General features: G+C 48.5%; 2 protein-coding genes across 3 annotated transcripts in view; one reads left to right on the forward strand and one right to left on the reverse strand.

Moving 5' to 3' along the window:
• TRIM37 (tripartite motif containing 37) overlaps window positions 1-4,496 on the forward strand; it is a 21,638-nt gene extending 17,142 nt beyond the window's left edge. The window contains exons 21-25 of the mRNA XM_064394530.1: window positions 688-862; window positions 1,524-1,642; window positions 2,946-3,098; window positions 3,627-3,705; window positions 3,948-4,496. Of these exons, the coding sequence (XP_064250600.1) occupies window positions 688-862; window positions 1,524-1,642; window positions 2,946-3,098; window positions 3,627-3,705; window positions 3,948-3,951 (530 nt within the window). The 3' untranslated portion in view covers window positions 3,952-4,496. The remainder of the gene's footprint in view (window positions 1-687; window positions 863-1,523; window positions 1,643-2,945; window positions 3,099-3,626; window positions 3,706-3,947) is intronic.
• A 723-nt stretch (window positions 4,497-5,219) lies between these two features.
• PPM1E (protein phosphatase, Mg2+/Mn2+ dependent 1E) overlaps window positions 5,220-23,615 on the reverse strand; it is a 61,435-nt gene continuing 43,039 nt past the window's right edge. Inside the window, exons 2-8 of one of the 2 annotated variants that reach the window (XR_010349298.1) lie at window positions 17,520-17,638; window positions 13,087-13,286; window positions 11,519-11,707; window positions 10,849-10,992; window positions 10,496-10,589; window positions 8,761-10,227; window positions 5,220-8,600 (exon numbers count right to left, since the gene is read on the reverse strand). Coding sequence is in view for 1 of the 2 variants with exons in the window: in XM_064394531.1 (XP_064250601.1) it covers window positions 9,167-10,227; window positions 10,496-10,589; window positions 10,849-10,992; window positions 11,519-11,707; window positions 13,087-13,286; window positions 17,520-17,638 (1,807 nt within the window). In the remaining variant the exon portion in view is untranslated. Of the gene's footprint in view, window positions 10,228-10,495; window positions 10,590-10,848; window positions 10,993-11,518; window positions 11,708-13,086; window positions 13,287-17,519; window positions 17,639-23,615 lie in introns of both variants that reach the window. The other variant, XM_064394531.1, reaches the window with a different exon arrangement.

Below are 23,615 nucleotides of genomic sequence, written 5' to 3' on the forward strand. Positions count from 1 at the left end.
GGGTACTGGGGACAGGGGGACAGCCACCCTGCTGTGAGGGGACAGGGGGACAGCCACCCTGCTGTGAGGGGACAGGGGGACAGCCACACTGCCGAGGGTACTGGGGACAGGGGACAGCCACCCTGCTGAGGGTACCTGGGCACTGAGGGGGGACAGCCACCCTGCCAGGGGGGACAGGGGACAGCCACCCTGCTGAGGGTACCCGGGCACTGCCACCTTGGGGGTGGAACTGCCATCTCTTGTCCAAAAGCTTCTCAGCGAGTCTTTCATTTGGCAGCTGGAGTTTCCCTTAACTTTGCGTGGCAAAAAAAGGATTTTTCCCACCCAGTGGGTGCTGCTGTGCCTCTGGTAGCTGAGCTGGGGGCAGCAGCTCACATTCACTGACCAGAGCAGAAATGTTGTGTTATGTTCTGGTCTCTCAGCAAAGACCTCAGGAGTGAGCTTGACACTGAAAATCCAGGATTAAACAGCACTGAGCCAGGTTTAAATTGTGATTTGGCTTAGAGGGAGCTCAGGGAAACTCCAGTAAGAATTTTGTGGTGCTGCTGCTCCTGAGCTGCACAGTGCCCTTCCTTCAGTGCCAGCACAGGGAAACCCCTGACACAGAAATTGGTGTTTTGCTGCTCTGCAGTGTTCAGAGGAGCAGGGCAGGGTCGGAAGGGTCTCATTTGTGCTCTCCCTGCCCAGGAGGCCTGGGCAGCTCCAAGCTGGGTGCCCGGCCCCACGCTCGGGCCCTGGCTGGCCCCGAGGCCCTGCCCAAGCAGGAGGAGGCAGCCTGTGAGGGCTCAGACTCTGAGCTGGGAGCTGCTGCCCTGAACGGCCTGCCTGCTGGAGACAAGAACAGAAAAGTTGCTGCTCTGGGGTAAGGGTTTCTTCATTTTTTCTCTTATCTCCTCCCCCACCTTCCCTTGATCTGCAGAAACCCCACAATCTCCTAGAACCAGGTGCTTGTAGCATGAAAGAGAAATTACTTTGAAGTTTACTTGGTTGCTGCTGTTCCCTCTGGACAGCAATTTTTGGGTTTATAACTAGGTTACAAGTTGTCTTTTTTCTTTTTTTTTTTTTTTTTTTTTTCATTTTTCTCTCATTTTGATCAGCTCTGGCTGGAGTCTGACTCTTGGAATTAAAAGGCAGCCCAGCTCTGCTTTCCCACTGTTCCATGCAAAATACCCTCTAACTGAAATTTAATCACTTCTGATTTCCTCATTTAAGATGATGTTTTTCACTCTAACTCAGTTTTTCAGCTGTTTCATGATAATTCTCTCTTGGCCACCTAAGCAAAGGGCAATGGAGTTTTTAGGTTATTTTTTTCTAAACAAGTAGTCACCTTTTTTTTGGAAAATATTCAAACTTTTCAAGGTTTTTTTGATTTAGAAATATTGAAATGTTAAAAAATGGTGCAAGATTGAGTGTGCAGATGACTTAAGGGGTAAAACTCAATGTGGCACTAAAGGCTTTGTTTCCACAACTGAGGCTGAATTTCTAACGTGAGGTTTTGCATTTCTCCTAAATTCCTTCCCAAGCTCAAGCTCCAAGGGATGTCGGACGGAAGGAGCCCAGCCTGGTGGCCTGGAGGGCAGCTCTGAGCCCGGGGAGCTGCAGGGGATGGGCTCTGAGGGAGCCTCTGCAGCAGCAGAGGAAGGTAAATTCTGTTCTGAGGGGGGCAGGTGCCTCTGGAGCTGGCAAGGAGGAGACAAACCCCCCCAAAGCTGCTGCCGTGGCTGCTGAGCTTGGCTGTGGCTGCAGAATAAACCTGAGTGAGCACAGAAGATCTCTGTGTGGCTGCTGCTCTCTGGACCAGCAGCTGCTTTTTGTACCCTGAGACAGCTCCAGGTCCTTGCTTTGCTGTTCAGTGGAGTGGCCTTGAGAAGTTCACATCTAATTTAAAGTGTAGCCAGTGACCTTGGCTGGTAATTCTGTGCCTTCAGGACAGCCCCCCGTGGTAACTTTGTCCACAGGCACACAAGAGCCTCTCCAGCACTTCATTCCTGCTGGGTGTTGTGGTGCCTAATCCAGTTTCCTTAGAGACTTGAAGGAAAGTTCCCCCCTCCCTTCCTGCATCCTTTCCATGCTGGAAAAAAATAACACTGCTTTTTTTCTTTCCCCTTCTGAAAGTCCACATAGAGTTTTTCTTATCTTGCTAAAACTCTCCTGCCTTCCACCCCTGCACTAATTTGAATTTCAATGACTGGATTGTAGCACAAAGCCTATATTAAGGTGCCAGCATCCATCTCGAGCTGCAGTGTGCAATATTGTGTGGGAGTTGGCATTTACAGAAGGTCTCTCAGTGACAAAACTGAATTTCTGCTCTTAGTCACTGCAGCATGATCGTGATGTGCTCCTGCAGTTCTGCTCTCAGAGCAGGGAGCCCAATAGGAAAACGCTTTAGAAACTGAAATACTTCATTGTTAAAAACCCCAGGAAGCAAATATTACCATTTTTTTTCCCTTCAGAGGAAAAACTCCAGTAGAATTGGCCCCTCACTTTGCTTTTTCTTAGCAATGAGCATCAGCCTTTAGGAAGCAGAGCCTGTGTTGTCCATGGGGAGTTGTGGCTGCCCAGGGCACACCCAGGCTCCTCACCTGGAGTCACCAGAGTTCTGCTCCTGCTTTGGAGGGAAATTTGTTGTGTGAGGCTCAAGCTCACTATTGCTGCTTGGAGGCTCTCCAGGCCCACCTGCCCCACAGGCTGTGCTGCCTTTTAGCTCCCAGAAAAGCAGCTTTGATGTTCTGCCCCAGTTGCAGAGTGGACTGAGCAGCTCAGCTGGTGGCACAGGACAAGTCCAGCTGTGCTGAGGGCTGGCACCCAGTGCTCCACCAGACCCCTGGGTGCTTGGGCAGTGCTCCTTCCCTCTGCTCTGATACCACGTCCCAGGAGCTGGCAGGAGCTCCATTGCAGCTCTGCTGCCATCGTTGTGCCCTGGCTGTCTCTGCTCTCCCTTGCAGCTGGGCTGTGTCAGAAGCACGTCCTTCACCTCCTGCCAGGCATGAGCAGTGACAGTGACATCGAATGTGACACGGAGAACGAGGAGCAGGAAGATGCCACCTCTCCCTCGGAGGTGTTCAACCAGGCCTTCTCTGTGCAGCCCCCCAGTGAAGGTAGAGCTGCTGAGCCCTCTTCCCAAACATTCCCAGTGTTCCCAGAGCTCCTGGATGCAGATCCCTGGGGGAGCTGGGGATTAAAGCTCCAAGTGCCAGGAAGATTTGGAACTCTCCTCTTGGGATCCCAATTAAAACAGCTCAAAACAGGAGAGGGAAACTCTTGTTAGCCTTGAGAAGTCAGTTTAGGTGAGTCTCCTGGGGAGGGCTGGAAAACCCAGAGCTGCAGTTCCCAGCTGGAACTCCCTGTGAGCCAGGATTGGCACTGGAAGTAGGCTAATTCCAGGGAGGTAACCACTGCCTTAGACATGGATTTGCATCTTAATTGGCAGCAATGTTTCCAGCAGTTCACTGGAGCTCCAGAAACTCCTCTGGCTGAGCTTTCACTTCCATGCAGTGGAGCAAAGCTGTGAGGCCAGGGGGGTGAAGGTTTGGCCCGAGTGAAGGGAGGGGAGGGAGCATTCCCTGGCTGCTGCAGAGCTCACTGGGAGGCTGACTGGGCTTTGCTGGTGCTGTGTTCGCCCTCAGGGCACTCCTCGGTGTTACCAGATGGGGATCAGGCCGGTTCTGAGGATCTCAGCTTTGTCCCTGCAGATGACAGCACCAGGTGAGTGGGAAGGTTCTCCTTGGGGCTGAGGCCACGGAGCCACTGCTCAGCCTGTGCCAGGATCCTGAGCTCCCTCTGCCTCTGAGGCACTCTGGGAAGGAGGGAGGGAGGGCTGAGCTCTAAATGCTCCCAAAACTGCCTGGGTTGAAGCAGCTGGCGTAAAATTTTAACTCTTAGATTGTGTTTGTTTGAAGCCTTCAAGCAGGAGAGTTTTCAGTGCAAACTGCCTTTGTTTGGAGCAGGTAGAGTGTGGGCTGGGGGCCTGAAGATCCATGGCTGCATCCCTGGGAGAGGAGTGTGCTTCCCTGGAGCTGAGCCCCGGGCTGTGCCCTCTCCACTGTGGTTCTTCTGCCATTGTCTTCCCCTGCCCCGGGGCACAGGGACCTCTGCAGGGCTGGCTCTGCTGCTCCACCAGCCTCAGCTGCTCTGAGGAGTGAAGGTGCTGAGCCCGGGGCTGGGATGAGTGTCCTGCTGTGCCACTGGAATGAGCAGAGTGTGTGACTGGCCTTTGGAATGCTGGGGGAAAACAGCCACCACTCCAATTGTTTTCCCCAGTTGGTGACGTGGACCAACCACACCCATTGCCAAACTCTGTGTTGTTGCATTTTGAGCTGCTGAAGTCCTTGTGAAGCTCCTCTGAGAGCTGATGCCTGGTTAGTGACAAAGCATGAGCCCTGCCTGGTGTTGTCCTCATGTGGCTGCCTGTGCCCTGTGTCCGTGTGAATGTGCTCTACAACTCCTAGTTTAAAACTGTTTGCACTTTGTTAATAAAATGAATGTTGAAATCTGAATTTCAGGTGTTTTGTGTGTGGATAAGTAAAATGGTGGAGGCTGTCAGGGTTGCTGCAACACCTGGCTGTGTGTGGAGGGACTTTATCCTGTCACTTTTTTCCTTAATTATTCAGTAAAAAGCACTTAAATCCCTCTGGGATTCTATTTGTAGAAGCCAGACCAAATGCTGAAATCTTGATTTGAGCAGGAATTGAGAAGGAGGCAGAGTTTTCCCAAAGCTGCTTTGTTTCTGCAGAGGGAGCAGCTGCTGGAGGTGCCCTGTGAGTCTGGGCAGTGCTGGTCACTGTCCCCAGAGCAGGCACTGTGGGTCTGGGCAGTGCTGGTCACTGTCCCCAGAGCAGGCACTGTGGGTCTGGGCAGTGCTGGTCACTGTCCCCAGAGCAGGCACAGGCACAGGAGCTCCTGGAGAGCCCCAGTGAGGCACAGGGGCTGCCCTGGGCTGTGCCCAGCTCCTGCAGGGGCAGAGAGGAGCTGCTGCTTTGCTCACCTTCTGTGGGCAGCTTGTTCAGAGCTGGTTGGGAAAGGGGCTTGGAAGACATTGATGTCCTTGGGCTGGGCCATAACAGCCCCATCCTTTTGGCCAGAGATGGGCTCTGAGCAGCCACTGAGCTCAGCAGGGTCACTCCAGTTCCCTGTCCCACCAAGGAAACCCCCTTTCACCACACCAAAGGCACAGCTGCTCGCTGCCTTTGTTGGCTCTTCAATAACCAGACTAGCTGGAGTGTGGTTTAAATTACTGTTTTATTAAGATATTGGTAAAACTTCAACAGTTTTTCCTGTAGAAACAGCTTTCATAAATAAAATATGGATGACTAATACATGGTTAGAACTAAACTGGCGGGTGAACTGTAGAACAAGATTGCAAATGGAAAAGTCCCAACACCGGTACATGATTTAGCTTGAATTTATTCACTTCATAAAGAACATGTTTCATGAACAAGGTACTACAGAAAGGTCAGCAGGAGCACCCAGGAGCTGAGCCCGTGCCTGGCTGGCCACGAGCAGCAGCACTCGGGGGGAGCTCAGCCACCTCCCCGCTCTCATCCCGAGGTGTCTTCAGAGGGAAGGAGAGGAAAGACCGGACACGACAAGGGTTCCACGAGACCCTGACAGGTGGGGCTTGTTTGTTTTTAATGCTGGCAAGGGCTGTGCCAGGGCTGGAGAGGGGCACGGACATCGGGCTCCGAGGTCCTGTTAATGCTTCCTTATTATTGCACATGATACAAGGGTAGAAAGTTTTGTTCCTGTCGCAAAGAGGATGTGAATTAAAGAAAGATTGCCCTAAATTACAGACATGAACAAAGCTGCAGTATCCCCTTGGATGGCTTTGTTTATGTGACTGAGTGCCGAGTGAAGAAATTGTGCTAAAACAGCCCCTAATTTAGACCAATCTTTCTCATTTTGCTTTATTCCCGCAGAATCTTGGGGTCGGGAGGATTTGGTGAGGAGAGAGTGGACCTGAACTACAGCAGCCATGTCTGTGCACACAACTCCTCGTGCCTCATCTGCCCATGGGACAACTGACACACAGTGCTCCAAAAACAGGCGGAGTTTCTAGGATGCTGCACCACCAGAAACGTGGTGTAAGTTAAAGTCTGCTTGGACATTGTCCTCCAGCGCCGCGGCGCCGCAGCTCGGCTACGAACCGTTCTCGTTCCAAGGACAATGGATGGCACTTCTAGGTAAAGAAAAGTTCCACACGTGCGTTTCCACCCACCTCTAGTGCAAATGGAATGGGTGAAGAGCTCCCTGCCCTGGTGCTGTCCTGCTCTCTGCACCGCACACGTTGCTCAGCGTTGGAACAGCCCCGCGGCGCTCACAGTGAAGAGCTCACGAGCCAGTTTTGAGCAGCTCCAGGCAAACCAGCCCCGAGCCCCTTCCTCAAAACCACCACAAGTGAAACAGAACAAAACTAAAGTCATGTTGTCACTGCTACCTCCTGGTTCTGCAACCACGGTCACCGCGTCGACCGAGAGGGATGCGGGGTCGTGTGAACGCGGATGAGGGATACTTCAGCTCTTTATTGGAAAGATTCGTTGTACAAATTTTCACCACCACTAAGATACACGATAAAAATACAAAACACAGGTCACAGACTAAATCTCAGTATCAACAGTTAATAAATACAATGAGATACTTCTCTATTAGCCTAATATTTTACACTGTCACCAGATAGACGATCAAGGTACGAGATACAGAACACTTAGATACCGTTAGAGAGGGATTATTGCTTACGTCAGCAAGCAGCAGATAAGGGCACAGGAGTTTGAACTGAAGGAACTACTTCCTATCACCAGTGGCATTAAGAGAAAACACTGCATTTCACAAGCACTGCTTTTTTGTCTAGTGTGTAGAATCAAGAGCAGCATAATCAGACCAATAACCACTACTTTTAATATTATAGAACTTTAAAGGACTTACCTTACAAATGGTTCCTATCTACTCTATAAATATGCAGTTAGTGAAGAAATGAACACTTGCTCTATCTATACAATGGTTTTACCTGACCACACTGCAACTACGATGGTGGATTTTTTTTTTTCTCCTAGCAAGATAAATGGGATGAGTCGCAGAATTACCATTTATGAATCCACACCTAAAAAAGCTAGATCCTTCCCAAAACAGCACACATGCAGTCCAGTGCTCTTCAACTGCTCCTGCAGACTGGGAAGAAGTTTTATCATCCGTGACAGGTTTGCATTCTAATTTACTCACATCAAGAATTGCACTTACACCACCTTTCTCTCCAGAACATGACAGTCAGCTAAAGATGGACTTTCAGTGAGTCATTATTACTGTGAATAATTTAAAACAAAGGCACCGCAGAGATGCCCCAGAGTTGCATATTTTACCATTTCATGGTTTCTCAAATTTCCTCGGTAAATCTGACTTGGAACAGAAGCTGCAGCTAAAGAGAACGTTGACAACAGCTAAGGCAGAATAAGATGGCAGATAAGAGCCAATGATCCCGTAAGATTAAAACAAAGTCTGAAAAAGATCAAAGGAATCTAAAGCCACACTCCAACTCCTGGTTGCTCACAAAGCCTTTTGCTGTTCATCAGATTGCTTTTAAAATAGTGCATCAAAGAGAGAAGCAGCAGAAATTGGCAGAATTCAAGCCTCGCCATCTTGTCATGTTGAATAATTTTCTTGATTACTTAATATTAAAATACTTGCAAATTCTAGCTAAACACTAATACTGCTATTGTTACTGCTAAAATGATATGAATTGTTCACTAAGTGCCTATGAAGACCTATTTTGTTCATACTCCTCCCAGAGCATCGCTGTAGCAGAGGGTAGGAGCGGGCTCTGGACTTAGCGGAGCTGATGGGAATCGGCCGCTTCTTTAGGTCCCAATTAGCGGCTCCCCTGCGGGTGTGACCTCCCCTCGGGAGCGGGGAGGGGCTGGTGGCCGCTGCTCAAGCAAAGAAGGGCAGCTGGGTTCCTCCCTGGCCCTCCTGGACCCGGAGCAGAGCCCAGCCGGGCACTGAGTTCCTCCTGTCTGCTGGAGCCCCAGCCCTGCTCTGCTGCATCCTCGGCATCTCCATCCCCTCTGGGCTGCTCCGGCATCACCCATCCCTCCGCACCCTGAACACACAGCCGGGTGCGTCCTTCCTGCTGCCACTGGCTGTGAAATGCTGCCTTTGCCACCTGGGAGTCCTCACCAGAACCACACAGCTCATCCAACAGCTCCTGATCTCCGCGGGGACAGAGGGTGGGACTGGACACCTCCACGGGTTGGGTTCTTTTAAGACCTGAGATGAAGTTAAGGTGGGAAGAGGTTGGCTCAAAGCATTAAGCACAGTCATGTTCAACTCATTGAGAACAATTTCCTAAACTGAGAAATGAGAAAAATGCCACTAAAAGCACCAGAAAGATACAAAATTCCCTACACTGCACTTCCAGCCACAGGAAATATTTTTTTTTTTAAACTGCAAGAAAAGTTTTTTCTTCATACTCCGCATTTTATATTACATGGAAAAAAAATAAAGGTAAATGATGAATCTGTACCTCGATGGGAGTCTGAGACCAGAGCAGCAGGAGCTTAGTGTGTCCATTCCTAAGGTACCTGGTAAACCCTGTATGGCTTTTAGTCGTCTACCTGCAAAAATGGATGTAATTTTCTAATTCATCTTAACGCTCACCTGGAATAAACAGAAAGCAGAACACGAAAAGAAAAACAAAAACCCAAAAAAACCCCCACACCTCGACTCTACGGAAACTTCCCCCCGCTCTAAAAAAAAAAATTTGGCAGTTCTAACCCAGATCGTTCCTTGAGTATTGCTCCACAGACATTTCTCAGGCAGGTGCAACCTTCTGCGTGTTTGAGGAGCGTGCCCCGGCGCGGGCTGCCCGCGGGCAGCGCTGGGCTCCGTGCTGATGTGGCTGGACACTCGTGTGTGTGTGCGGGTGGGCGCTGCGGCGTTGCTGGGGGTGGCACCACCACCGAACTTCGTCAGAGATCCAAACAACTACATTGCTTAATTCCTAGTTCTATTTACACAGGGGTTCAGCTTGGCAGGGGACTGGAGTACAGTTCGGAAATGCCCACCTCTTTTTTTTTTTTTTTTTTTTTTTTTAATTTTTTTTTTCTCGCTTTCTGATGATGCCAGTTTTATTTTGGGAATGTCTACTTTGGGAGTCTGACAGGGGAACACGAGGGGGTGGTTACATTTTACAGCATTGATGGAGGTGTGGGTCTGGTATACAATGACTTTGTCTTCGCATCGAACACTCGCTGTAAGAGCCGTGGCTGGGCAGCCACCGCCACGGGGAGGGTCGGGCCAGCGCCCTCCTGCTCCTGCGGCCCCGGGCAGGGAAGGGCAGGCCGGATCCTTCTCCTTGGGAAGGCTCCTGAGCCCAGAGCGGCGTGTGAAACTTTGGTTTGAGCCTGGCTCCTCGCCGCCTCTTCCCGTTGCAGAGCCGCAAATGAGGGAACGCTGCTCGTTTTCCCAAGGATCTGAACAGTTCATCTTCCAGCCCGAGGGAGATGGGGGCTGAGCCCCTGACCCTGTAGATGCCCTGCCCTGCAGCCCCCGGGCTCGGAGGGGCGTCCTCCCTGCGATGGTTCCCCCCGCAGCCCCAGGGCGCGCCGGGCTCCGGGGCCTCGCTCTTCACCGGGGAGCTGCTGATGGCACCTGCACTCTTTGGTATGCCAGGACTAAACACTTGGACTGGTGGCAGACATTTGGCACTCTGAGGTGTACTAGTTTCTGTTTTTGTCAGGTCTAAATAGCCTTGATCATCCAAGGGGTTAACGCTGGAGCCTATGCTTAAGCTAGTTCTGTCGGTGAAGGAGTCCACTCGTCCTTCATAGCCTAAATCTGCAGGTGCTGAGCACTGGTGCTGGGGCCACGGCCGTTTGCAGTCTCCATGGTTCTCCTTGTCTTCCCCATTGTCTTCTTGGCCACCTTGGAAAGAGTTCTCTGTCCAGTCCGACTCCTCGCTGACCGCGACCGCCGCGTTCATGTCCCTGAGAAACACCACAATGACGGTGATGTTGTCGCTGGAGCCGGCATCCCGAGCAGATGCCACCAATTTGTGTGCTACCATGCTGCTGTCACCGTTATTCTCCTTCAGATGGTCAGCCACCACTTTGACTGCCTCATCGGGGTTGACTGTGTCATAGAAGCCATCACAGGCCAGAATGAGGTAGTCTTCAGAGCCATCCAGCACCGTGGAGGCAGAGTCTGCGTCCCCACAGATGTATGGCTTGTGCTCAGCATCTCCTGTGGAAGAACAGCAGAGAAACACAACTGTGGGTTTGCAGCCACAGCTTCCAGCAGCTCTTATTAACTCAGTGTGGAGCCAATGACTCTTACCCCAAGTTAAAGCAATTATTTGGAAATTATTCCCTCAGACTGTAGGGGGAAAAATAGAGGTTATTGCTCATAGGCCTATCTTCAGCTGTATGTCAAATTTTGATGACTAGAAAATTAAAATTTTATAGTCAAAAAGCAAAACAAGTCTCAGAAAGGAATGAAGGCTCTCTCTTACCAATAGCTCTGGAGACAGAGAGGCTCCCATTCACCCTCCAGGCTCCAAACCAGACCACGCAGCCACCCAGGGCCTCGATTCGCTTCTTCTCATCCTGAACAGCAGCACGAGAGAGCAACACAAGACAGAGCAGTCAGAGCTGCATCACACACTCCACACTCCCATCATCAACATCTGGATTTTCACAAACATGGAAGGCCCCACGAGACAAAGGGTTTGCTCACAGATCCAAACCAACCAGGATAAGTGGAACATGCTCTGCTGCTCACAGAGATCCTGGCATGGCAGCGCTCCTCCAAAGCTGGTACCTGTGCTGGTCACTGCCCAGGGGTGTTCACACAGGCCCTTCTCACCTCTCGATCTGGTTTGTGGGGTTTCATCAGTTCCACAGCTTGGCCTCTCCTCACAAGCATGACCTGGGAGTCCCCCAGCCAAGCCACATGCAGCATGTTCCCTCGGATGAAAGTCACCACCCCGGTGGTTCCACAGCGCAGACTCTGGAAAAAAATACATTTCCATTTCAAAGCATTTTCTTTCTTAAGTCAGGGACAGAACACGTTGAAACTGCAGCACAGAGCCTGTTCCCAGGGAGGAACAGGCAGTGCTTTCCCTACAGTTATGACTGCTCACTACAGCCCCTTGGAGCCAACCTGGCTGAACACGAATGTGCCCCATGACATCCCTGGCGTGGGACCTGCCTGCCAGGAGCTGGGCACTGCTGGGCCTGCTCCTGCTGCTACAGGCACAGCTGTGTGTGGTGACCCTGAGGGCTGAGCCTGGTAGGCAGGTGAGTGTGGGCATGGCAGCAGCATCCTTCAGAGGAGCTGGAAGCTGTGAGAAGCAGGAAGTGACATTTTTACGGGACGTGGAGCTGACATTTTTACAGGATGTGGAGCTGACATTTTATGGGATATGAATCACAGAAAGCCACCAGCGGGGCATGGAGAGCTCTGTGCTGATTCCACTGTGGCTGGAGCCCCTCTGGAAAGGCAGGATTTGCAGGTGATGCTGTCAGTGCCTCACCTCCCTGGCTGCCTTCTGCACGAAGCGCTCGTCGGTGACGCGGAAGGCTCGGCACAGAGCCTCGGCCGGGTCGTGCTGGAACATCTCCTGGTGGACCATGTTCACGTGCAGGTGGATGGAGGCATAGATGGCAGCATCCACTCCTCCATGACCATCAAACACTGCAAAATAAGCTTGTTCTTCTTGGTCCTGCCAGAGGAAACACAGGGAGGAAAAAACTCAGGTGAAAGCAGCACAAACAGCTCATTGGATTGTCTTAAAGCTTTGGACTTGGGATTTGTGCTGTCCTCATGAAACTGCAATTAGAGACAGTCTCCACTGGAAAAACAAACTACCCTGACCACCTGCACTTGCATCAGTGGGAAATTTCCACCTTCCTGTTGAGTTCTACCTGCAAAGTGCAAGAGATGCCCTGCCAGAATCCCCAGTGTAGTGCTCTCAGTGCTCCTTAGGTCCCATTTGTTACAGCTCAGTCACACAACTCAAATAGGAAGTGCCATTCTCATCAAATTGTGCAGGAGATTTTGTGACTGCAAAAACCACAGAGTGAGAAGAACATCCAATACAGTTTGCATGAAGTCTACATCATGATTGGAATCCACCAGGGATGAAATGCCAGCACAGTTAAAATGTGAAGCCAAGCAGCCTCTGCTTTCACTCTTCTTTTTTCCTCAAATCTAAAACATCATCTTAGATGCCTGTGTTTAAAAAAACTTCATGTGTTCTCTCATCAGAAAATTGTGATTACATTCACAAATCAAATACAGCAAAATCACTCATCTTCAAGGCAGTTTTCTCAGCTTCCCCTCCTCTGTTCAGAGAAACAACGTGGTACCAGGAGACAGCAGCTCCAGTGCCTATTCACACACACAACACCAACCCACTGACAGAGCCAATTCAACCTTGACAGCCAGCTCAGTGACTGGAATATTTGCACATTGTAATTTTTAGGTAATGGGCTCCAACACAAATTGGAATAAGAAAGCTGACAATTGACAGGCAAAGGAAACATCTGCCTCTGTTTGCATTAATATCTTTTAAAGGTAAGAATGTGGATGGGGCAGAAGATGGTTATTAAAGTGACAGGGTGTAATAAAGAAGTAATTATGCAGCAATTTGATCCTTAAGGTAAAATTCTTGCCATTTTCTTTTACTTTCCATTCCTGAGTGTCCAGTTTTATATCTCAAGGGAGAGCAAGAATGAGTGTCTGACCAATGGCCACATCATGAAATTAATGGAAGGGAAGACAGGCCCCAGTTCCATCAAACTACTCACAGTTCTAGAATCGTGTGTGAGCTGCACCCCATAGTCCTGTAAGTTTTGGGTTTGTTTGGGGTTTTTTAACTCAATTTTCTTATTTTTGCTTTTGGCTCCTTCCTCCCAAGAGGAAAGCTTGGAAAGCAGAGCAGACCCACCCTCTGAAGGCTGCTGAGTGCCTTCAGAGACGAACAGTGAGGCGACCAAATGCCAACCCTCCTGAGGCCCATCACCCTCCACTCCCTCCTGGAAAACCCTGCTGCTTTCCCAGCATGGAAAGCACTGTGTGCTCTGTGTGCTGTGTGCTCACCTCGAGGTTGAAGAGCATGTTGAAGTCAGGGATGCAGACGTGCTTGTCCTCCATCTTCCTGCGCATGTTCTTGATGGCGTGGATGGAGGTCTCGTAGTAGCGGTGGGGCTTGGGCTGCAGGGGGAAATCTTTCACCCAGTTGCTGCAGATCTCGTGCAGTTTGCTGTAAACTAAACGGGCCAACTTCACGGTCTCGATCTCTGAGGAAGGCACAAACCACAAATGAAAGCCTTGAGAGTGTTATTAAGTCAGAGTTTTCTCCCTTGCATACGTTAGAAAGATGAAACAAAACCATTTTAGCCAAGCAGTTGATGTCAGCAGGGAAATTCTGGGCTCTGATGCATGAAAAGGAGAAGCCAAACTCACCATAATCAGCATTCATCAGTAAGCAGCTCATTGTTTGTTTGTCTTTTTAACTTAAACATTTCCCTGTGCCTTTGGGGAACTCATTTGCAGCAGCAGAGAAAATGAAAGGCACGAAAAGTGTTGGATCCCTGGTGTGGCCCTGCCCAGGGTGGTGCAGCTCTGACAGGACTGTGTCATGGCACAGGGTGCCACCTACCAATCCCACCCTCCATGACAATGACACACTGGGTTTGGACCAAATTCTCTGTTCTAAACACCATTTCACTGCAGAGCTGAGGAAAGACAGTGGAAACAATCTGCAGAAATTAGTAGAATAATTTTAAGATGTTTTGTGCACTTTCAGCAGTGCACAGGTGCCTTCTGAGCTATTTTCTGACTTCCTATTATTCCCACATTCCTGACAATGGTGTGTCAGAGAAATCTGTGTGAGCAAATGAGAAAACCATAAAGGCCTCAAATTGAAGAAAATGCTGAACTGGCACTGCTGAGAAATTATCATTTTAAAGTGTGAAAACTCAGGCACTTGACATTTGTTCTGAAATTCAGAGAGGAAAACAGGAAGTCAGCATCAGAGCTGAACACATCCAAATCTCTTTGTTCACGATGGCTCACCAAAGCCAGGATCTTCAAAGCTGAGCAGCAGCAACCCAGGAGTGCCAATCACTCCTGCAGGAGGAGGGGCTCACATGCAGGGAGGAGAGGAGAGAGTTGCAGCATCTCTCAGTTTACAGGAATTCTGTGAAGAGCCTAAAAGCTGCATTTACAAATTTCTCTCCTAGGTCTACAGTGACCAGGAGGCCAAGACCCCTAGGAACAAGATACTGTCCCAGCTCTGTTGGTTCAATCAAGAGGCATTAAGCTGAAAATACACTGGATAAATAACCAGAAGGAAGCTTGGCTCCTTGATCAGGATGGAAATCAAACAGCTGGGTCATCCCACCCCTGCCACAGTGTGAGTGGGGGTTCCTCCCCCCACCTGTACTGCTCTCACTGGGGCCACCAGAAATCTCTTTGGGTAATGGATTTAAAGAGGGAACACGTCCAACCTGAGGTGTCCAAGTTCTATTTGCCAGAGGAAAGCCCACAGATTCTGCTCTCCCATTCCTCCCCACTGGGCAGGGGTGAAGGGAAGTGGGCACATGGCAGGGTCCCCTCAGCAGGAGGGTGGCAGTGAACCCAGGGACCCTGCTGAGATCCTCACCCCCCTTCCCAGGGGACCGTGCGTGGTGTCAGCATCATCAGGAGCTGCTCGTGAGGTCAAAACAGGAGAATAATAAAATGCCACAATAAAAGCCACCCCCTCACAGCTGGAAATTACTCATCAATTGTTAATGCTGCCACGCTGAGCCAGAGCTGACTCAGCTGTCACTGTGCTTGTGTCACGGAGAATTTCATTTCCCTCCTGCTGCTCCCAAATCCCCAAGGTTGGAGGTAATGCTGAGCTGCACCACAGTGAGGGGGAAATCCAGCTCAGGCATTGCTGTTCTCAAAGATGACAGGGCAGAAGGAGGGTAGAAAGGATACCAGGAATCAGATCCTGCTTTTAGTGCCATGTTTTATGAGCTGTGTTGATAACATGGCCAGTGTGACAACAGGGGTCAGAACCAAGACCAAGGTTTTCCCTAATCTAGGAGCTGTGGATCTCTTTGGATATTTCTAGGATCCATCTCCTAGAACCTGGAACAACTGGGGAATGGACATTTGCTTTGTGACATCTCCTGGAAATTTGATACCACACCAGGTCACACGGTGCTGCTCTCCAACCTCCTCAGGTGCTTCCTTGAACAATGCCAAACTTGTGATTCTCTTCCTCCACAAACAAACCCCAAACCTAAATGTCCTTAACCTGACCCTTCAAAAAAGAAATCCAACATCTTCCAGGTCTCATGGAAAATCTCTTGCTCCTCTCCAGTGCAGCTGGAAGAGAAGAGTCATGGCCTGACTCAGATATCCAAAACACATGGTCACCCCAAATACAGACCCCTAATCTTGCAATCCTACATTTGTGGCCTCCAACCAGTTTTTCTTCTTTTAGGATTTTCATTCTTCTGTCATGGAGTTTCTCATTTCTTTCCACACCAAGAACTGCTTTCACCACTCCTAAGCACAGGACATGATTTGTCACGTTGCAATTCTTCGAGTGAAATGTGCCACTAAGGAAATTTAAAATAGCTTTTTTTTTATCTTTCAGCAAATTCAAACTTGAGGCAAATCAGGTAAATGTCTCCTTGTATTACACAGAGTAAAAAACTTTCTGGATTCATAAAAGAACCTGACATAGAACTGAATATTAAAGCCAGGCAGTGAAATTCAGCTTGGTTTCACATTCTGCAGCAGCTCAAACAGCACCAAGGGCACAGTGAACTCTGAGCATCAAACTTCAAGATGCAGAAATCCCATTTTCACCACCTGCCACACCTTGCTTTGCTTTCTTCCAAAGCACTGAAGTCTCCCTGAGGGCAGATCTCCTCTGAGCACCCAGCCCAGGCTTCTCAAGGGACTCCTGGAAGGGTCTCCAGGGTGGAGCTGCTGCTCCACCACTTTTGTCTGGGTTTGCTGGGCCAGACCTTGCCCTGGTGGCTGCTGAAGCCCTGATGGGGCACAGGGTGCCCAGAGCAGCTGTGGCTGCCCTGGATCCCTGGCAGTGCCCAAGGCCAGGCTGGATGGAGCTTGGAACAGCCTGGGCTGGTGGAAGGTGTCCCTGCCCATGGGACAGGGTGGGACTGGGTCTCTAATGTCCCAAACCTTTCTGTGATTCTGTCATTCTATGACACGTGAGCTGATGTCCTGCTTTGGAAAACGATCACAGATTATTTGAAATGGCAGGGTTTGTATGAAGCTGTTGCTTTACTACAGGCCAGAGGATGTTTTCTCTCTTCCTGTCCCCCACAACCCTCACAATGTAACACTCACACTGCACCAGCAAAGGGATATTTTATTTCCAAGTACCCTCATTATGACAATTCACCTCAACAAACTGCATCTGGAGCCCTATTCTTTGTGCCTGCTCCAGTCTCTTCCCATCTCAATCTGTGTTTGCCTCTGTGTCTTACAGCCTCAGATATATTTAAATGTCAATTTCTGTAGGTGTGAGGGGTTTGTGGTGGCTTTTTTTCCTTTCTTTTTTCCTTTTTTGTTGAATTCTGTAGATATTCTGTGTGGAGGCTTAGTCAACATTTCCTTGGAGACTGTCAAATATTTATGCAAGTTTCAGAGATCTCAATTTGAAATTAATGAAGGCTGCTCAGCCAGAACAATGACAAATCTATTCCATTTACCTGCTCAGCAGGAGGAGGCAGCAATACCTACAGAAAGGGAACCCAGAGCATGTTTTTCTGTTCCTCAGGTTTCCAAGGACCTCTGGGGAATACAGCAAAATCTTTTTTTAAGAGCCAGATTTATAGATCCTCCTTATCCCCAGAATAATTTACAGGATTTTTTAAAAATCAAAATAGGAGGGAATGGATGAAGTGGTTTGGGGACTGTGTTTTCAAGATCAAATGACAGAATTCCTGTTAATACATGTGAGAAACATTGGTCTTTGTTGTAATGAACAACCCAGACAATTTTCAAGGTTATTTAGGCCAGCACACTCCTGAAATGAGTTAAGGTGCATGACCTTGAGCTGGAGGCTGCAAAAATCTTGTCAGCCAGCACAGATAAATGAGGAAAAGGAATTTTCTTCCTTTTAATCACAAAAATCTCTTTATACTACCTTTTGCTAAAGCCATAAAAAAACCCTTACAAGCCATAGTAAAAACCACACTGACTGAAATAATTCAGAATTAAATTATCTCTTCCCACATATATTTGACTTTGCTCCAAGGATGAGGGAGGACAACTGGCACTTGCCAGCAGAACCACGTTGTATAAAGTGCTGAGAGAGAGATTCAGGGCCATCAGACACAAAAAATGCACTGAAAAGAGTAATTCCAAAGGTTTGAGTGAGACATTAGACCTGCAGCTCTAGCAGAGTGGTGGAGAGCTCCCCATGGACCTTTTCCCATGCCTGTGGGGTGTTCCATCTCTGGAATTGCAGCCAGGGGTGGAATGGAGGGGACACTTACGGATGATGCCGTCGGCGTTGTCCACGTGCTTGGGCAGGAAATGTGCCGAGAGGTCGCTCTGCAGGACTTCATCTGAAGTTGCTCTGGCTAAAGCAGAGGCCAGGAATGAAGGGCAGTTACTGGGAAGGAAAAGAGAAACCACAAAAAGATGTTTTAGTGTGATTCAGCAAGGTGACATGAGTGTGTTTTTCACCGAGGTTCTTTGGCTGAGCCCTGCAGCAAGACCTCAGACTCGCTGAGGGGTTTTGCTTGCCCTCTTTCACTCCTCTGTTCCCTTTTTCTTAAGTTTTAATGTTTCAGTTCATAATCTCTATTTAAATTCTTTTCAAATCTAGATTTGAACCCTCCAGAGTCTGTCACACAACTGTACATTTTTACATATGTATGGTACAATTTTAACTCAAGTTAAGTCCAGTTTCTCCTAAGATTTGGAGTCAGGGTTCCAGAATTCCTCAGATTTCAAAGTGTCCAAAGGCTCTCTAAGGGGCACTGGAAGTTAAGGTTAGCCCACAGGGAGCTGATGTGCATAAGGTAAAAAAGCTCCCTCAGGAATGATTTCTACCCAGAGTGAAGTGGCTTTAACTCACTGTATTTAATTAAACCTGATATCCCCCAAGGTTAATTAATCTATAGCAAGCCAAGGCCACTTTCATGTACATTCTCTCATTCAAGAGGAATTTAATACCTCTTAATTTATGTATAACTTTGCATTTCCCATTGGTCAGCCCCAACTTCTCCAGGTGCCTCCTGCTGACACAGCCTGAAATTTCCAATTTCCACTGATTTTATTGGGGTAATGGTGTCTTTCCCAAGACATTCAATTGCCACAGGGCCACAGAGAGACACAGAGCCAATCTCAGCCCAGAAACCATCCAGCAACAGAATTCCAAGGCAGAATTCCAGGGAACAGGCAATGAACACTTCCTTAACCTATTTCTTCTGTTCAACATATCAATAAATGATTAAAGGATAAGATGGACAATAAATAGCTTTGTCTAACACTATGAGGAAGCTCTGGAAGTCACACAGGGAGCACCCACACCTCGTTTGGGCCCTCTCGGGTTTCCTGCTTTCTGATGACCTCAGAGTTCTTTAGAAGAGTCAGAATCCTTTGGCTCGTGTTCACAAGGTTGTTTATTGTCTATTATCCAAAACATTTTCTCTCAGACCCGCAGAGGTCTGATCTGCAGGTCTGTCAGGGCACACTGCCCTGCCCTGAGGCAGTGCTGTCTCTTTATACTGAACACTGTGTGTACTTTATTTAAAGTTATTTTCCAATACCTATCACCTATGTTAGACTATTTCTAATCTAGACCAATCTAAGTGTGCTATCATCACCAAGGAGATGGAGGCTAGGAAGAAGAAGGAAGAAGGACAGGACAAGGCCCAAGTCCCTCCATCTTGCCTCCTAGACCACTATGGTAAAAGTCCCCAAAATTCCACCTTTCACCCTGTGACTACTGTTATGCTACTTAAACTTTTGTGCCTTGTAATTCTTCATACAAAGTTGGTAATTTGCTCCATGGGTTAAGATGGAAATCCCAGGTGTCTTTGGCTCCCTGCCAGGGTCTCTGAGCCCCTGCCAGGGGCACAAGCCCCCATGGCACCCAGAGGGATGTGCTGGGCTCCGACAGGGCCCCATCCACCCCAGGGTTTTCCCTGGCATTCCCAGGTGGGCATTCCGAGCTGCTGGGGGGGATCAGCTGCCTCAGGCCCTGCCAGCCCAGCTCAGGGCTCTGACCCCCTTCCCATCCTGAGGAAAACACCGGCCCATCCCTTGCTCTGGCACGTGGAGGAGCTGCTTTCCTGTCTTTTTTCTGTCTTTATTTGGCTCACAAAAAGCAGGTTTGTCGTGCAGTGATGCTGGTTCTGCTCATGTTACATGAGATTCCCCAAAAAGGGAGAGATTGCAGTGCCCGGGATAGCAGAATTATCCCAGCAGGTACCAGCAGGGCACCCGCAGGAATCTGAGCTTGTTTCCAGTCCAAGGCTTCCCCTGACCAGCCCAGTGCTGGGACTCTTCAGAAAAACCAAACTTCTTTTGTGTCACTTGTAAAGAACCCTCAGGAGCATCCCCTGATGGGCAAAGAGGGAACCTGGTTAAGAACTGGGGCAACAGCAGTGGCTAAAATAGACTCAGGAGCTAAACAGCAAAGAAAAAATAGCCCAGAGAGGAGGAATTTGTGTTCTGCCTGGGCCTGGGAGGGGCACAGCAATGTCTGTGGATACCCAGAGCCATGAATATCTGAAATTTTAGGTATTATTTTAACTGCAGTGACCAATGGCACAAGCGAAGGGTGCATTTCAGGGGGTGTAGCAGGTCAGAGTATCCCCCCCAGCTCCAAGTGCTGTACACGTGTTCCATTTCCACACAGCAGCTCTATATCCAGCCAAAGAGTGCATTTCCATTACAATGCTAAACCTACACAAAAAGCTGCTAAAGATGTTATTAGATAAATTAAAGGATTTTAAGTACATCCTTCCTGATTCTCTGGCAGCGTAGGTGTGTTTAGAACACCCACAGTTGCATTGTAGCAATCCTGGAATAACTCTGGGGAGGTATTAAGTCAAGCCTAAAAGTGCCCTGCTTCCATGAATTAAGTTTGAGGAAACCAGTCTGAGGTGGTTTTATTATTGTGTTGGCAGCTTAACACACAACTCCTCTCCATCCTGCTGGCATTAAAGTGGGGAGGACTTTCTAAACACCTTCCCTGAGCTGTTCCTCTCTGCTCTGAATTTAACACAAACTCTGCTACTGAAAATAAAAGAGATGGCAAATTTGAAATTCTTATTGCAGGGAGTTCACCACTGAACAACGGATCAATTTCGAGGGGAAAGGTAGAGAAAATAAATCAGCTGAAGGATTTCCTTCTATGTCTGGCCACTCTTTGTCCTAATAATAACAGCTGCTGGCCAGAGAATTAATTGCCCTTGACATTTGTTGATCACAAAGCCTCTTATGTGGTGCTGCAGGCTGTGCCATGTGAGCAGGGAGGTGCCCACAGCACACAGATGACTTCCTCTTCCTGATTAGCACCACTCAACATTTACTCCTCTCCCTTGGCTCCTCAGAGACTTTTAGTTGAATTACTTTTTCCTTCAAGGAACAGCAGATTGCACTGGAGGTTTAAAAGAGCTGTTGAAGGCAAACTGCTCTGAGGACACTTCATTAGTGCTGCACCCAGACAAATGAGGAGTCAGCTCTGGGATCTCTGTTTTCAGCACCCAGGTGAGCAGAGACAGCATGCCACAAACAGCAATCCAAGGGGGAAAGTCCTCCCTCTTCAGAAAGGCCAAAAAGTGTCACCAGGATCCCTGGGGACAGGCAGGAGCTCCCACCCTGCTGCTGGTGTGACCAGGGATTACCTGCTGGCTCTGAACAGAAATTCTTCTGCCACGTTCTAGATGCTCAAATGTTATTAGTCATGAAGTCTGACAAATTGAAACTGGGAGGGCACAGTCTTGTTCAGCAGAGAGCTGAGAGCTGAAATGCCTTTGTCTATTCATAGCTGTGCCACTAACTCAGCAGCTGACCTTGGACGAGTCACTTCACCACTCAGACCTTCATTGCTCATCTGCAAACAAGGAATGAGAATGTCATTTCCTCAGGGAGAGGAGGAGGAGGAGGAGGAAGGCTGTAGAAGGCCTAAATCTGTGTTTGTGAAGTATTCTGGAATTTCTTGCTAAGAGCCCAACTAAAGGGAAAAATACCAAGATGAGAGTGGGAGATATTTTCAATCTATAGGAGATTTATGCTTTCATACTTCTGATAGCTTTCTTAGGTTTTTCTCACTCTTTTCTCATACACTGTCAGAAGTGCTAAGTGGAGCACACAGGCAAACAACAGCTCTGGGTAACTCACAGTGTCATCAACAGCTGCAGGAGAGGGGAAAACCAGCAAAGAGAGACCTCAAGTTCTCAAAACTCACAGTTCTGAGCATTAGCACTGCTGATGGGAAAATGATGCTGCAGCCCTTGCCTAAAATCCACAACGAGGGCCACCAGGGCTGAAAATCCCCAAGCCTGCCATGGTCTGGGGGAGCTGATGAGGCATCACTAACCCAAACAAAGCAGGGAAAATGGACCAAAACGAACTGGGGCTTTCAAGAGGCAAAGGGGCAGTAAATCACAAAATGTACAGTGTTCCTGTTACCTCAGGAATCCCGACACCACAGAACAGCAATTGTTTCACTTAGAATGAGGAATGATTTAAATAGAAATGCTATTCAATCTGCTGAAACACAAAACAAATCCACAGGCAAACAGGATAAAGCAGCATATTTGGTTTCACCCAGCAATCCAAGACCAAGAACATGACCTGAAAAGAACCAAGTACAGCACATTCCCAAAAGGCCTATAATTTACTGGGGTAGTAAAAGACTTTGTAGGGATGACAAATTAACTGCACCCTTTCCAAAAGACATTCCACCAGGGATGCTCTTTGGGAAACACTCCTGCTCATGTGGCCTGTTGCAAGCTCCTGTTAGAAAGCAACTTTTGCCAGACTCAGTTTAAGAAAAACCTCATTTGTCCCCTGCCTGTATTTACAAAACATTCCAAAGTCTCATGAGACTTCTTCCAGATGGAGCTTCGGATACAGCCTGGAAGCTCTTTGAAGAAGCCTTTAAAGTCTTTATTTTTGCAAGTTCCCATGCTGAGCAGGGCAGCAGTAATGAGCAGGGAAGTGCTTTGGGGAGCTCCTTTGGCTGTTTCCCAGCCCTCCCTTCCTCCACCTCCTGTTTCCGTGGCCATCCAGAGGGACTTGGAGCCATTGAGGGGCTCCTGTTTGTCCCCAAACTCCTCCAGGTCACCAACACTCAGAGGGGAATTCTCTGTGAAGCATTCCAAGACCCTTAAGTGATTATGGAGCATCCTCTGGATCTGCCAAGCAGAGGCTATTTCCTATTTCCAGCTGCCATCTCTGCAGGCTCTCCTCTCCTCACCCCCAGAGCATCTCTGACCAGTGCTGTTCCCCTGCTCTGCACAGCTGCTGGAAGTTTTGATGCTTATTTAAAGCCTGGTCACGCTGGACAAATGGAGTATTATTTTTTTTTTCTCCCCTAACACATGGTGAAACCCTGCACTAGATTTATCTGCTGCAGTGTTACTAAAAAAAAACCTGGCACACACATACACACACACAAAAAGAAACAAATAGAAAAAACAATGCACCTTTTAAAAGCTTGCATAACCAAAGCTCCTTGAGAAGTCATTTGAGCTGGCAGTGGTGAGACAGTAAAGATGCTTGATAAATCTGTTTGAAGGAGCTGCAAACGTGCTACCCAAGGAGCTGCTATCTATAGGCTCCCAGAGACAGCTGCCTGCTCACATCCCAGCCTTCCTGTCCTTGTGCTGACAGTTGTAAGCAACAGAAATATAATACACAAGCATTGCAGAAAGACACTGCTTCAGATACATTCATCATGCCCCTGTCTGTGCAGATGCTGCATTTAGGAAATGTTTAACCTTCTGCTTTCTGCTCACTGATGTTTTCGAGACCAATTTTGTATTGATATGTTTCTGTGGTTAAGTCTGTCTTAACTGGATGTGAAAAAATAACCAAAGCAGAGGTGCCCTGCTCATCAGAAACCCTCTGCACAGCTGGATGAAGAGGCTTCACCAGGGGAAACCCTTGGCTTTTCACAAACTGTTCTCAACACATGAATTAGGCTCAGACCTCTGATGCAATTTCTGCTGCAGAGCAAGTCAGTATTCCCTTCTCCAGAGGGGGAAGTGCACATGACAGTACATAAAGCCACCAAAATGTGAGCAAGACAAAATAAAAAGGTCATCTTTGTCTCTTTGATGAGGTACAATGTCATGAAGGGCAGCGTGTATCTAAAATATAAATGCTTGCTGCCCACAAAGCACTCATAAGCATTTGTGATTTAATGGCTGTCAATAAAATAGCACTGACACCACAGGGGTGAACTGTGAAGAATCCAAACCTCACAGAGCAGCTTCCCCTGAGCTCCTGGCTGGATAAATTGCCTGGGTATTATCTTTGAAACCAAATTCTATTATTTCTCTCACTCATCCTCCCAGCGTGGTGGTTCTGAGGTTACTCATATTCCAATCTCTGGGGCTGATGGTGTG

This window comes from Passer domesticus, chromosome 19 (genome assembly GCF_036417665.1).
Source record: "Passer domesticus isolate bPasDom1 chromosome 19, bPasDom1.hap1, whole genome shotgun sequence".
Taxonomy (NCBI): Eukaryota; Metazoa; Chordata; class Aves; order Passeriformes; family Passeridae; genus Passer; species Passer domesticus.